Source organism: Urocitellus parryii, chromosome 3, assembly GCF_045843805.1.
Source record: "Urocitellus parryii isolate mUroPar1 chromosome 3, mUroPar1.hap1, whole genome shotgun sequence".
Lineage (NCBI taxonomy): Eukaryota > Metazoa > Chordata > Mammalia > Rodentia > Sciuridae > Urocitellus > Urocitellus parryii.
In genome coordinates, this window is record NC_135533.1 from 14,655,710 (window position 1) to 14,670,535 (window position 14,826).

Below are 14,826 nucleotides of genomic sequence, written 5' to 3' on the forward strand. Positions count from 1 at the left end.
TGGGCAGGGAGGCGACCTGCAGAGTGATCCTGGCTCCTTCACCCCCACGGAGAGCATGTGGATCCTCTGTGGGGAAGGTATGCTGCCCTCTTGTCAGAAGAGGTTTTCTTTTCTCTGTTTTACGCGACTCTTGGATTATATCCCTCAGCCAGAACGAACACTCCTCTGTCTTCTGAATAGTCAGTAGATCTGTGGCTGGGTCTTGGTTCATTTTGTCCTTTCCAACCCTGCAGATCCCTCCCTCCCTATGCACCTTGATATCCACTCATGTCCTGGTGTGGCCTGGATGCCACCTGGTCCTCAAAGCCTCCACTCCATTCCAGGCACAGGGCTTTTATTCCTTCTGCTGTCTTGTGGCTTAGTGAATGGTGTCTTTTTCTGTGCCGCTTGCTGCACTGCATGCTCATGGGAAACAGGCATTACTCCCCTGGAACATACAGGAACATGTATTTTGTACGCACTTTGTGTAGACCTATTACTCATTTTGTTTGAGAGCTGTGAGGATGATACTTGGCTTGTGGACCTGTGACCTGGGATGACTAGCCTGAGGCCAGCGTATCTCCCCTTGGTTGGAATGTATAGGTCAAAACTTAAAAGTTATTTTTTACTCATAAGGGTTTTAACCTGCTCATTTCATGCTAATTAAAAACTCTGATTGGCAGCTTTAGGTTTCTTGATTAAAAACCTAATAATGCCCAACGTGATGGCACATACCTGTAATCCAGTGACTTGGGAGGCTGAGGCAGGAGGATTGAGAGTTCAAAGCCAGCCTCAGCAAAAGCAGGCACTAAGAAACTCAGTGAGACCCTGTCTCTAAATAAAATACAAAATAGGGCTGGGGATGTGGCTCAGGGGTTGAGTGTCTCTGAGTTTAATCCCTGGTGTTCCCCTCCCCTCACCCCTCCCCCAAATAAACTAAGTTTGAGGCAGTCTTTCAATGATAAAAGTGTTTTTGCTGAAAAGATCAGAAACTGTTCTACTTGGTGCTTAATGAAAATATTTTGAATAAATGTATATACAAGTTATTGCCATTTCTTTATATTAATTCAGAAGTTATCTGTCAAATAAATAATGATTTTCAATGTTGTCAAAAAATATATATTTCCTTCACAGCAAAGGCATTCCATAACTTCCGCATCAGACATCCATTCTTCACTAACTGATAGATTTGGGAGCAGGGTGTGGAGGCTCTCTGGAGTCCAGTATGGCTGATGTGGGTGTCCCTGATGAGTCACAGAGGTCATGGACACTCTTTCATTTAGGCAAGTCCTTGAGTGTCTGAGGCCCTTTCAATACCTGGACAGGTCTCAGGAAGGTGTCCACCTGTCCTGGAGGTGGGCAGAGGAGACTGAGAACAGGTGGAGGAGGCAGAAAGCCAGCACACAACCAGGACAGAACTGAGATGGACCAGGCCATGAGCAGGCAGGAGAGTCCATGCCTGGGACAGGCAGAGGCAGCCAGGTCAGTTCGGTTCTGAGAGGGCCAAGTCCAAAGCCCAAGGAAGTCGGGGAAGATGAACCCCAGGCATCTTGGGAGCTGTTGAGGCCTCAAATCTGAGTCTGACCTTTTCTCCTGAGCAGCCCGGGCCACCTGCATCCTCCAACCCTGCTCTCTAGTCCTGCATCTGGCCTTGCTGGAGTAACCCAACTTCCAGGGAGAACCAATCTTTTAGAACCAGGTGCAGCCAGAGTCTTCTGGGTTTGGAATGAACTCATTCTCTTTGTCCCCACTGATGTCTCCACAGTCTGGCCTCGAGTGGGTAATCAGGTCTCGCCAGGAGACCCCTCCCTTTCCCCCACAGTCTAGTCTCCCTGTGGGGTCCAGGTCCAGGTTCCTGAAAAGGGACCCTTGACCAGGCTTCTGGACCCAGCCAGTGCATGCAATTTGTCTCTGCTCTGAATGACACCTTTGGACCTGAGTGACTCCATATCCCTGCTCCTGACAGCACAGAAGAGATACCCAACACATGGGCAGAAATAACCTGGTTTAAAATCAGCCAACTGTGGGGTCAATCCCCAGCGCTAAAAATAAATACCTAAATAAATGTAGTCTGTTGTCAAAAACCTGCCTTTGAATACCATCCACTTCCCCTTGGCCCCTCAGATGGGGGTCCTGCCTGGTGGGTCTAGAAGAACTTTCTGTTTTCCAGGTCTCATTGAGTGGCCTCACCACCAGGTCCTTCAGCTATCCTGATAGAACATAGAGGAGGAGCGGTCACACTGACAGTACCTCCCCCACCTGTATGCACAGTCGTACTGTACTCTGGTCCCTGTGTGATCTGGTAGCCATCCACTTCGTTTTTGAGTAAGAGCTGGGATATATCCAGGTTCAGCTACTACTATGTCTGGGGACTGTCATCCCGCAAGTCCACCTCGATTTCTTAGAATCCATCCCTTTACCTTAGGGAATAGCTCTGGAGACAAACTCTTCATCAGCTGAGTCCTGTCAATTTCCTTTCCTAGGTCTGCACTGCCATTTTCCCTTAGAGGGACAGAGTTCCTAATGGTCACTAGTGGGCCCTAAGGGTCTTCTGGACATTCAGGTACAACAAATATCACCTTTCTCTATTCCCCTAAGTCATATTCATCCAATTCTGATGAAGGCACATGAAGATTCCACTATGAACCCATTTCTAGGGACCCCTCTGTCCAGGGAATTAAACAAGAACCCCGGGGCTCCTCAGTGACCTGAAAGAGGCCGCTCACTCTTGTGTCATGGTGGCCCATTTGCTTCTTCTGTCGGATGCAGGTGCACTCCCAAAGAGCGGTCTTCTCTTTAGGGCTCAAGACCTTCCCCTTCAAGTGTGGACACAGACAGCCCTTGTCCCTACACCTGTCCCCCCCACCCAGCCTCCTCTACCCTTGGGCTACTTTGGAGACTGAGTGCAGGATCTTCCTCCCCCAAACCTCCTGTATTATTATTTTATGAGTCCAGGCTTTTAGAAACAAATCAACTCACCCCAGGAACTAGGCACACTTTCAGTTTTTAGGCCCCAAAGTTCAACTGCTTTCTCAAGAGAAGGAAGCGGAAAGTATCTCTTGTGGGGGTTAATATGTCTACGGGAAAGGCAGATGGTGGGGGTGGGGCAGGAACCAAGGGGACTGACATTGGGGCCAAGCTTCAAATTCAAACTGAAGACCTCAGCAGGACCGAGATGAAAAGTGAGACTCCAGCAAAGACAGGCAGGAGAGCCCTGCATGGGGGTGAGACAGGAAAGCCAAGAGACTTGTCAGCACTTGCTCCTCGGGCGGTTGGGCCCACCTCTCCCAAAGAAAGGGCTCCCTCCCACATTGCTTCAGGAGCTTGGCAGCAGTGGGGTGGGCAGGCAGGGGCCCCCACATCTCAGGGAACTGGAATATCTGGTGTTTGCTTCTGGGCCAGTGCTGGGAAAACTTGCTAATCTTATATCTGAGAGATCTTCTCTTAGAGCCCACTCTTTTCTCTACCATCACCACCACCTCTTATTCCTGCAAATGACTGCTTCTTGCTTTTATAATTAGTTACCACCTTTGTCCTGAAATACATATTCTCCAACTTCGACTTATCTGATTAGACTCGGGATTTCCACCTTGAGTTGTGACCCCTGGCTGATGCACTCATAGCCCTTCTGTCAGATCTTGGCAGGCTCCATGGGATTTGGGAGCTACTCTCTTCCTAAAGACTCCTGGGCCAGAAAGTCTCATCCACCATGGCTAGTTCAGCTCAGAGGGGAAGAGCATCCCTGAATCCCCACATCTGTCTCCTCCCTTTGCTGTCTTAGACTCTGGCACCGGGTCTCCTGCTGGGAGAGCCTTCCACAACCTGCCCATGTTCCTCTGGCCAGCTGCACTCCTTTCCTTCCCCCGGGTCTCCTGGCCCTTCCACTTGCCCCCATCCAGGTCTTCCAAGTGCTGAGCCTCAAATCCAGAGAGATCAGTGACATCTGGGGGCAATAATCCACAAGAGAGTGAGTCAGAGCTGTCGGTTCCACCCATCAGTTTGTCCTATAAGGGACGGGTTAAGAATTCTGGGAGGTGGAGCTCCCAAGGAGGGAGGACCTTTGTTCCTACATGCAGATGACTCAGGGAGAAGTTTTCCCTTCCACATTCTGGCTCTTCTCCAAGTCTCCTGCAGGGAGTTTGTGTACATTCAGCCGGAACTTTCTCCCAGGCCCAGTGCTGCCTCACCTACACACCGGATGGAAAGCCACATTCTGTCTCTTCTTGGCCCAGCCTACCTTCAAGTGGATCCTCTACCAAAAAAGAACTGCCTTTTGGCTCCCAATTGAGAGTGCATGCCTCAGAGAGTTACAACAGATAAGGTTGTGGTGGGTGTGGCTGGAGGGATCTAAAAGTGAGACCCAGTAGGCTGAGTAACTAGGTCAGCACCTCCACTGTGCCCTGGCTCGTGACCTTCTGGACCAGACAAGTCAGATTGGGAATGAAATGCCTGGGGAACCAAGAGGACTAGGCAGAGCCACGAAACGGACAAACGATGTGCTCCAAAGCCAAAGATGTTCCCTGCCATGTTGGCTTTCCCCCTTAGGAGTCATGGGATGCTGGGCATGTTCCTCAATCTCTCTGGATCTTTATCCTCACCTGTAACAAGAGGAAATGTTCAGGACGTCTTTGTCCACTTTGTTGCTATGACAAAAAACTGGACAACTGGTAGTTTATAAAGAAGTTTATTTGGCTTGGGGTTCTAGAAGCTGGCGTTTTGCATCTGGTGAAGGCCTTCTTGCTGCATCGTAGCGTGGCAGAGGGCATCACAAGGCAAGACGGAGCGAGCATGCCAGCGAGAGCTCACTTTTACAGCAAAGCTGCTGCCATGATCACCCACGTCCGTGAGTGGATTCACGCATTCTTGAGGGCAACCCAATCACCTCCCAAAGATCTCACCTCCGAACACCATGAACATAGGAATTGGGGGATTAGTTTACCAAAACGTGAATTTAGAGGTATTATGGTATAGGTATGAGGTGCCCCCCGCCAAGCTCCTATGTAAATTCAGAAATGTTCAGAGGTAAAATGATTCGATGATGAGAGCTGTCACCTGAATCGGTAGATTTTTCCATTCAGTGAGTTGATCGTTTGAATCCACTGCTATCCTGAGTGGTGACCACAGGCAGGTGGGGCATGGCTGGAGGAAGTGGGTCACTGCGGGCTGCGCCTTTTAAATTTATATTTTGTCCCTGGAGAGCAGAGTCTCTTGCCCTCCCCTCCCCTCCCATTCCCTCCCTTCCTCTCTCCTCTCTCTCCTTCTCTCTCAGCCACCATGAGCTGAGCAGCTTTCCTCCACCATGACCTTCTGCCATGATGCTCAGAGTAATGGAGCCTGGTGAGCGTGGAATGAACCTCTGAAACTGTGAGCCAAAATAAACCTTTCTTCCTCTAAGGTGTTCCTTTTTTTTGGCGGGGGGAGTGCCCAGGGGGGCTTAACCACTGAGCAACATATCCAAGACTTTTATGTTTTATTTAGAGACAGGGTCTCGCTAAGTTGCTTAGGTCCTCGCTAAATTGTTGAGGCTGGCTTTGAACTCACAATCCTCCTGCCTTAGCCTCCCAAGCCACTGGGAGTATAGGCGTGCACCACCACACTGGCTCTAAATTGTTCAAGTATTTGGGGCACAGCAATGGGAAGCTGACTAATACAGGGGGACACATTCAAATCACAACAAGGGCCTGCATCCTAGAGTTATTACAAAGAGTAAATGGACGCCGGATGCGGTGTGGAACGCCTGTAATCCCAGCAGATGCTGAGACAGGAGGATCGTGAGGTCAAAGTCAGCCTCAGCAATGGTGAGGTGCTAAGAAACTCTAAATCAAATACAAAATAATGCTGGGGATGTGGCTCAGTGGCTGAGTGCCCCTGAGTTCAGTCCCCAGTACCCCCCCCCATAAAAAAAGAGTAAATGGATATATACCAGAATACAATGTGTGACCCTTGAGAGGATGTAATTCAGTGATAGCCAGGCATAATGCCCTAGGTTTGATCCCCAACATGGGGGAAAAAAAAAAGTCAATGTGTGGCCCTTGATAGGGATCTGGTTTGAAAAAGAGAGAGAGAGAGAGAGAGAGAGAGAGAGCAAATTAAATCAGTCTCTAGAATATCATCTTGTGTGGTGATACCATCTGTTTCTTTGGTACTAACAAAGGAAAATGCTTGTACTCTTAGGAGATTATGCTAAAGCAGCAAAGGAAAGACTCTTAGGAAGCTAAGGAGGAGGATGACCAGCTCAAGGCCAGCCTGGGCGACTTAGCAGGATCTGGTCTCAAAACACAAAATAAAAATGGTCGGGGACGTAGCTCAGTGACCCAGCTCCTGGGTTCAATCACCAGTACCAAAAAGAAGGCCAGGGGGTGTCAGGTCTTGGCCTCACAATCAAAGGGCCCAACAACGACAGAAAGTGTGTCTGCACAGGGACAGAGAGGAAGAGCAGGTACCATGCTGGACCCGGGGATGGCATCTGTGGGACTGGAGTAAACTCTTTCCATTTTTCTTCATGTTTATAATTTGGGGGAGAAAATAATACGTAGGGCAAGGTACATCAAGCCCCCTGCACAATGCCCTGCTTGGCATTATTTATTTAATAAACAACATCAGCCCAGAACCAGGGATGGGCATGGCTGATCTGGGGACACAGCAAGGGCTTCTAAAGGGCCAGACATAAGCATTAAATGATCAACAAACAGGTGAAGGTGGTGACAGTTCTGAGTGCTATGAAGACGAGGGATGAGAGACAGGGCACCTGGGGTGGGGTGGGTGGGAGGGGGTGGGAGTGTCACACTGACTTGGGAACCCCCCCACACTCTGAGCAGGTGGCTGTGGGCTGAGGAGGGGCTGTGCCAGGGAGCTGGCTGTGCAGAGATCCCCAACTTCTCCTCATCCATGTGGCCAGGGGACCTAGCAGGCTCCAGGTTGCCACAAGGGAGGGGATGACATCTGACAAGAACCAAGAGTGGGCTGTTTGCTCCTCTCTGGGGAACGGAGCTGGGTTTCACTTACCCTCTTGGGGTTCTTCAGTCTGACCATTCAGACAGGTCAGATACCGTCTGCCTCCCTTGACCATCGAACTCCATGGGGCTGGGGCAGGAGAGGGGGCACGGGTTCTTTCTGGGCCACTTCCTGGAACCAGCCAGTGACCTGGAACTGGCACTGGGGGGGAATCTCAGTGGCGCTTTAACTCAGGGTCATGAGTTAATCCAAGACACTACTCAGGAACATTATTAACAAATGAAAAGACACTCAGCCTCACCCAGCACTAAAGAAATGCAAGTTGACGTTCAATATTTGCACCCATCAGTCAGGTAGAGACTAAGAGGAGAACAGGCCTCTCATGCGTTGCTTGCCCGGCCTCCTGCGGAAGATCTACCATCCAGCTCTGACTACTCAGCAATTTCATTTCCTTTTTTTCCGTATTTTTATTGGTGCACTGTAATTATACGTAATGATTGGATTTGTTGTCATATATTCATACATGGACACCATACCATATAACTTGGGCTGTATCATCCCCCACTGTTCCCCCTTTCCCTTCCTGCCTCCCTCCCCCTCCCCCTTTCCTCCACTCTGCCTCTCCCTTCAGTTTTCAGGAGACCACCCCGACCTCCCCTTTTCCTTTTTCTTCTCTGGCCTCCACATATGAGAGAAAATATAGGACCCTTTCTGAGTTTGCCTCATTTCACTTAACATACCACCCTCAAGTTCCATTCATTTCCCTGCACATCACAGAACTTTGTTCTTCTTTATGGCTGAATAAAACTCCATTGTGGGGCTGGGGCTGTAGCTCCGTGGTAGAGCACTTGCTTAGCGCATGGGAAGCCCTGGTTTGATCCTCAGCACCACATAAAAAGAAATAAATAAAATAAAGGTATTGTGTCAACCTACGACTAAAAAATATATTTAAGAAACTCCATTGTGTATAGATACCCATTTTATGTATTGATTCATCCATTGAAGGACACCTTGATTGGTTCTGTTATTCGGCTACTGTGAATTGTGCTGCTGTAAACAGGGGTATGCATGTACCACTGCAGTATGAGGACTTTAATTCTTTAGGATCAATACCAAGAAGTGGTATAGCTGGGTCATACGGTGGTTCCATACCTAGTCTTTTGAGGAATCTCCATACTGATTTCCATAGTGGTTGTATTGATTTACACTCGAACCAATAGTGTAAAGATGTTCCCTTCTCTTAACATCCTTTCCAGCATTTGTTATTATTTGTATCCTTGATGACATTTATTATTGTTTGCATTCTAACTGGAGAGAGACAAAAATCTCAGTGTAATTTTGATTTGCATTTTCCTAATTGCTGACAATATTGAACAATTTTTCACATATTTGTTGGTCTTTTGTATTTCTTCTTTTGAGAAGCATTTATTTAGTTCATTTGCCCATTTTTTAATTGGGTTATTTGATTTTTGCTGTAAGCTTTTTGAGTTCTTTTTTTTTTTTTTAATTTTTTTTTAATATTTATTTTTTAGTTTTTGGCGGACACAACATCTTTGTTTGTATGTGGTGCTGAGGATCGAACCCGGGCCGCACGCATGCCAGGGGAGCACGCTACCGCTTGAGCCACATCTCCAGCCCCGCTTTTTGAGTTCTTAATATTTATTTTTTTAGTTTTCGGTGGGCACAACATCTTTATTTTATTTTTATGTGGTGCTTATTTTTCTGTGGTACTGAGGATCAAACCCAGCGCCCTGCACATACCAGGCGAGCTCGCTACCGCTTGAGCCACATCCCCAGCCCTTTTTGAGTTCTTTATATAGTCTAGGTATTAATCCTCTGTCAGAAGAGTAGCTAGCAAATATTTTCTACTATTTTGCAGGTTCTGTCTTTACATTCTTAATTGTTTCCTTTGTTGTGCATAAACTTTTTAATTTGAAGTCATCCCATTTATTAATTCTTGGCATTACTTCCTGAGCTTTAGAAGTCCTATTGAGAAAATCAATATCTGTGCCTACACTTTGGAGTGTTGACCCTAAGTTTTCTTCTAGAAGTTGCATAGCTTCTGATCTAATTCCTAGGTCTCTGATCCATCTTGAGTTGACTTTTGTTCAGGCTGAGAGATAAGGTCTAGTTTCATTCTTCTACATATGGATAACCAGTTTTCCCAGCACTTTTTTATTAAAAAGATTGTTTTTTCTCCAGTGTATGTTTTGGGCATCTTTATCAAGGTTCAGATGACTGTGTCTGTGGGGGTTTGTCTCTGTGTCTTCTATTCTGTTCTGTTGGTCTATGTGTCTGTTTTTATGTCTGTACCCTGCAACTTTTGTTACTTTAACTGTATATTCTAATTTGAAGTCAGATATTGTGATGCCTCCAGTGTTGCTTTTTTGACTTAGAATTTCTTTAGCTAGTTTGGCTCTTTTTTTCTTTCAAATGAATTTTAGGATTCTTTTTTTCTAGTTTTGTGAGGAGGGTCACAGGTATTTTGATGAGGATTCCTTTGAATGTGTATATTGTTTTTGGTAGAATGACCATTTTAACAATACTGATTCTGCCTATCCTTGAACGTGGAAGGTCTTTCTTTCTTCTTGTGTCTTTTTCGATTTCTTTCTTCCGTGTTCTGTAGTTTTCATTGTAGAGGTCTTTCACCTTCTTGGTTAGATTTATTCCTAGGTATTTGTGGGGTTTTTTGAGGCTATTGTGAATGGGATTGTTTTCTTGATTTCTTTCTCAGCAGAGTCATTACTGGTGGATAAAAAAAGCTATTGATTTTTGCCTATTGACTTTGTAACCTGCTACTTGGCTGAATTTGTTTATTAGCACTCTCAGTCTTCTGGTAGAACTTTTTGGATTTCCTAAAATAGGATCATATCATCTGCAAACAGGGATAATTTGACTTCTTTCTTTCTTATTTTAGCAATTTCATTTCAATGACCCTATTCTGAAGTATCATCATAGATGAGTTTTTTAAAAAATAGTGTACACAGATGGTCATTGAGTATAACTATAACATTATAATTACATTTAGCACCATTGTAATCATGTCGCCTGCCTGGAAACACCTCAAATGTCCACCAATAGGAGACTGCTTTAAAAAATTATGTATAGGTATACATTTAATAGGAGTGAAGTTTTGGAAATAGAGATATATAGAGAAAGAGATAAAATAACAGTATAGGCTAGTGTCTACATTTCTAAAAATCCAGTAGACTAGATATTAAAATGCTAATAATGGAGATCTCTGGGGTGTGAAATACTGAGGTGCTTCATTTTCTACACGCCGTATTTCTGTAGTATTTTCATTTTTGAAATATTTATTTTAGTTGTAAATGGACCTTTGCTTTATTTAAACGTAGGGCTGAGACTCAAACCCAGGGCCTCACACATGCTAGGCAAGTGATCTCCCACTGAGCCACAACCCCAGCCCCAGGTAGTATTTACGTTTTAAATCCCAAGAGTATTGCTGCCGTGAGCAGAAAACAGGATTTTTAAAGTGAGGGAAAATAAGAAGAATGGAAGGAAGGACTGAGCAGATATTTGGGGGGTCACTAGCATAGGACCCCCACCCCTTGAGACATTTGGGTAACTCACCTATCTCAGGTGTCCCATCACAGCATCTGTAAAAGGCCTTCTGACCTGGGGGATGCTGCGGCTGTGCTACCAAAGGGCCCATGAGGACAGTGCCTACGCCTGGCTCTCACCCCAAAGGAACCCAAAGAGGCCTGAGGTGGGACTTAGTTTTCTGACACCCGAGATTGAGTCATGAATATGTGAAGCAATAAATGGGGAAGGACACTGGGCTTCTCAGGAAACCCCTGGAATTGAACAAATAAGCCAAAGGATGGACTAACACCAAGGGGACTCTGGGGATCTGAGCGGGAGTTTGCAGACCATCTCCCTACAGCTGCTCCCTTGGGAGTTCTGACACTCCCAGCTCTGGGGCTCTTAGATCAAGTGCCAAACCCCTGAGAAGGAGAATCTGATTGGCCAGCTGGGGGAGCCACAGGGAAAGGTGTGTGGCAGAGGCACCTAGTACAGACAGGCCCCAGAGCCCTCCCAGGGAGGTGGTGACCTCTGGAGGTGGTACAAGTTACCTCTGGAGAAGCAGCTTGTACTAGTGTCTTGGGGCTGCCACAGCACAGTACCACAGCCCAGGTGGCTTAAAGAGTGGAAGCTTAGTCTCTCACAGTTCAAGACCAAGGTGTGGCAGAGCTAGTTCTTTCTGAGGGCTCCAAGGGAGGATCTGTTCCGTGCCCCTCTCCTAGCTCTAATGGTTTGTTGACAATCTTTGGCATTTCTTGGCTTATGGAGGCACATCCCAATCTCTGCCTCCATGTCTGCCTGGCATTTTCCCTGTGCAAGTTCCTCCATGTGCAAAGCACTTCTTTTTATGTCAATACCAGCCATGGATTTGGGGCCCACTCTACTCCAATATGACCTCATTTCAACTAAGTACATCTGCAATGACCCTATTTGCAAGTAAAGGCACATTCTGAGGGACAGGGAGTGAGGACTTCAATATAGGAATTTGCTGGAATCAGGGGAGGACATCATTCAGCTCACACCATTAATGTTACAGCTTAACTCAGTTGAAAGTTCTGGGCTTGGGAATCACTGACTCGGGGTCAATGAGAAACCTCTGGCAGCCAACTTTAGGAAGAACCAAGGGGATGGAAGCAAAACCAGGAAAGTGTGGTGTTAAGAAAGCCACAAATGAGCCGGGGTTCAAACAGGAGAAATTACACAGAAAGCATCAAAGAGCTTCTGCTAGATTTTGCGGTGCTCTTTGCAAGGAGGATTTTGACTAGGAGGTGTTTAAGGTGTGCTTGGGACATGATGGAAACAGAGAGAAGGGGACAAGCGGACAGTCTCTTGTTTAAAATGTTGGTTGTAACAAGGAAGAAACAGGTAGGGTCTCAGCTGGAGGAGGACACTGGGTCCCAGGAGGCATTTAAAATTTGAGCCTGTTTGGAGTTGGGATGTAGCTCAGTGGTAGTGTTCTCCTAGCATGTGTGCATGCTTGAGGCCTCAGGTTATATGCTCAGTATAGATGGTGATGGTTGGGTGTGGTGAGGCAAGAGGATGTAAGTTTGAGGCCAATCTTAGTGATTCAACAAGACCCGGTCTCAAAATAAAAAGGGCTGGTGAGGTAGCTCAGTAGCAAAGCAGTCCTGGTTCAATCCCTAGTGCTGAAAAGGAAGGAAGGAAGGAAGGAAGGAAGGAAGGAAGGAAGGAAGGAAGGAAGGAAGGAAGGAAGGAAGGAAAAGAGAAGGGAGAGGAGAGCAGAGCAGAGGAGAGGAGGAAGGGAAAGGAAAGGAAAGACATGGCACAAGCTCCCAAGAAGGTGCAATGGCTGTCTATCACATGCCAGGCACAGAATAGGTGCTCAATAAATATTTGTGAAATAGAGGCATAACTGCGGGCAGGCCGGGATGCAATCCAGAAAACAGGCAGAGGGACTGGCCAGAGCCTCATACTGAGTCCACTCAGTATGGCTGCCAGCTTTATGGCCACTTCCTGACCGCTCAGGACCACGACTGACACTCCACAGGCACTGCCCACAGTTCAAATTCAGGACAGAATTTAAGATGCTCCTTGGGACCTCTGAGTCAGAAGCTGAGTTCTGGTTGGCTGTGACCAGGGGAATCAGGTCTTGGGGCATCTTCCATGGGATCATGGGAGCATGCAAGAAAGGGACACAGACTGTACTTTTCACACTGACTTTCTCTGACTCAGAATACCTGGGAGCTAAGTCCTTGACTTTACAAATTGATACTCATCATCTCAAGAGGGTATTTCAGTACAAAATCACAGTCGGGATGTTTATCTGTCAGCCCTGGAAGGCACCCAAAATGAACAAGTGGTTAACTCTCAAACTGGACGGTAGTTTTTGCTAAGGTGAAATAGAAGGAAGGACAGAGAACTTTTCTTTATGTTGCATGGACTTTATATGGTTTTTTAAAATATTTTTTTTAGTTATAGGTGGACACAATATCTTTATTTTATTTTATTTATTTTTAATTTTTAATATTTATTTTTTCAGTTTTCAGCAGACACAACATCTTTGTTTGGTATGTGGTGCTGAGGATCGAACCCCGGACGCACGCATGCCAGGCGAGTGCCCTACCGCTTGAGCCACATCCCCAGCCCTCTTTATTTTATTTTTATGTGGTGCTGGGGATCCAACCCAGTGTGAGCGCTCTACCTCTGAGTCACAACTCCAGCCCCTTGTTTTGATTAGTTTTTGTTTTTATAATAAACCATAAATAACTTATAGTATACAATCTTCTTAAAAACTAAATTTTAACTTAAGAATATCCATAAATATTTTCATTTTGGAGAAAGTGGAAACATTATCAGTGAGTTTCTAGTCTCCTCCCCTACCCTCCCCAGTCCCCAAACAATCTACAATAAAATCCACTATTTATCAGTTTGGTATGAAGCATTCCACACTTTTTTAAATGCATATATGTAACATCCACATCAAATACACAGTCTTGGCATTTAAAGGAATTAAATATGTTTTCATATGGCACTTGTGCTAGACTTCTCTCCATTATTTTTCTCATGGAGCCTACATCCTTAAGAGTAGCTTTTTTTTGAAATATATTTTTAGTTGTAGTTGGACACATATCTTTATTTTATTTATTTATTTTTATGTGGTGCTGAGGATCGAACCCAGGGCCCCACACGTGCTAGGCAAGCGCTCTACCACTAAATCTCAGCCCCAGTTTCCCTGAAGAGTAGTTCTAACTCCTCCCCCCCCCTTTTTTTTTTTTTTGGTACGGGGACTGTATCACTAAGCTACGTGCCCAGCAATTGTTTTCCAGGTATTGGCAATTTAACTGAGCCGCGTGGGGGGTGGGGGCCCTTAACCAACTGAGCCACATCCCCAGCCCTTTTTATATTTTATTTAGAGACAGGGTCTCACTAAATTGCTTAGGACCTCGCTAAATTGCTGAAGCTGGCTTTGAATTCTGATCCTCCTGCCTCAGCCTCCTGAATCACTGGGATTAAAGGCCTGAGCCAAGTGCACAGGGCACTTTAACACTACTCCCTTAAATTCTAATCCCCTTCCCTCAAAGTCTCTAGAACAGAGACTCAACACTTGGAACATATTTATACTGAAAACTACCCCTTGTTTATCTGAAATTCAAATTTAACTGAGTGGCCTGTATTTTGTCTGCTAACCTTGAGACTTGGACTTTTGTTAAAAATACCAGAGGTCTCATCAGTAGGCATGATTCAGTAGGTCTGGAAGCCGCCAAGCCCAAACTCTGGTTTCTGTTGGTGGTGCTGGGAATCAAACCATGGGCCTCGCAGAGGCTAGACAAGTGCCCTATTACTGAGCTACATCCCCAGCCTCCAAGCCTGTATTTTTAAAACCTGATTCTGATCAATCTGCCCCACCAAGCTGGTGGGTGCTGTTCGTGCTTGGCCAAGCCTCTAGAGCTGCTGTGTCCCCACTGCAGCCTGAGGGAATGCACTCCAGGGTGGTGCCCTTTCCTCCCCTACATTGTGGGGGCAACGAGTGGCTTTCTGCCACTTTTCCGCAGGCCACCCATTTTCCCTTGGACTCACGGATTTTTCAGAATTCTCAGGATCCAGATGGGCTAATCATTCCCCGCCCAAGCTGTAACTTTCAAAATCTAACGGGGGCAGAGGGCGGGAGGGGGAAATGGGTGGAGCAAGAGACAAAGAAAGTGGAGGGATCCGGCGGGGCGCAGGGTTCCCTCCCAGACGCCTCAGGCTCTTTCTTTTGCTTTTCTCCAGAGAAAGATCCACTCTGCCCCGCGGCCCCGCCCTGCCGCTCTCGCCCGTGACCTAAACTGCTAAGGCGGGGTGCTGTCCCGCAGGAGCGCGGCCCACACAACTCAATCACAGCCAATCACA

At 46.4% G+C, this 14,826-nt stretch overlaps 1 protein-coding gene across 2 annotated transcripts in view; it reads left to right on the forward strand.

The window, feature by feature from the left end:
• Hipk2 (homeodomain interacting protein kinase 2) overlaps nucleotides 1–14,786 on the forward strand; it is a 249,298-nt gene extending 234,512 nt beyond the window's left edge. For both annotated transcript variants that reach the window (XM_077795930.1, XM_077795932.1), the window contains 2 exons: nucleotides 12,977–13,047; nucleotides 14,707–14,786. In XM_077795930.1, coding sequence (XP_077652056.1) covers nucleotides 12,977–13,018 — 42 coding nt within the window. In that variant the 3' untranslated portion in view covers nucleotides 13,019–13,047; nucleotides 14,707–14,786. The remainder of the gene's footprint in view (nucleotides 1–12,976; nucleotides 13,048–14,706) is intronic.
• Nucleotides 14,787–14,826: the final 40 nt, after the last annotated feature.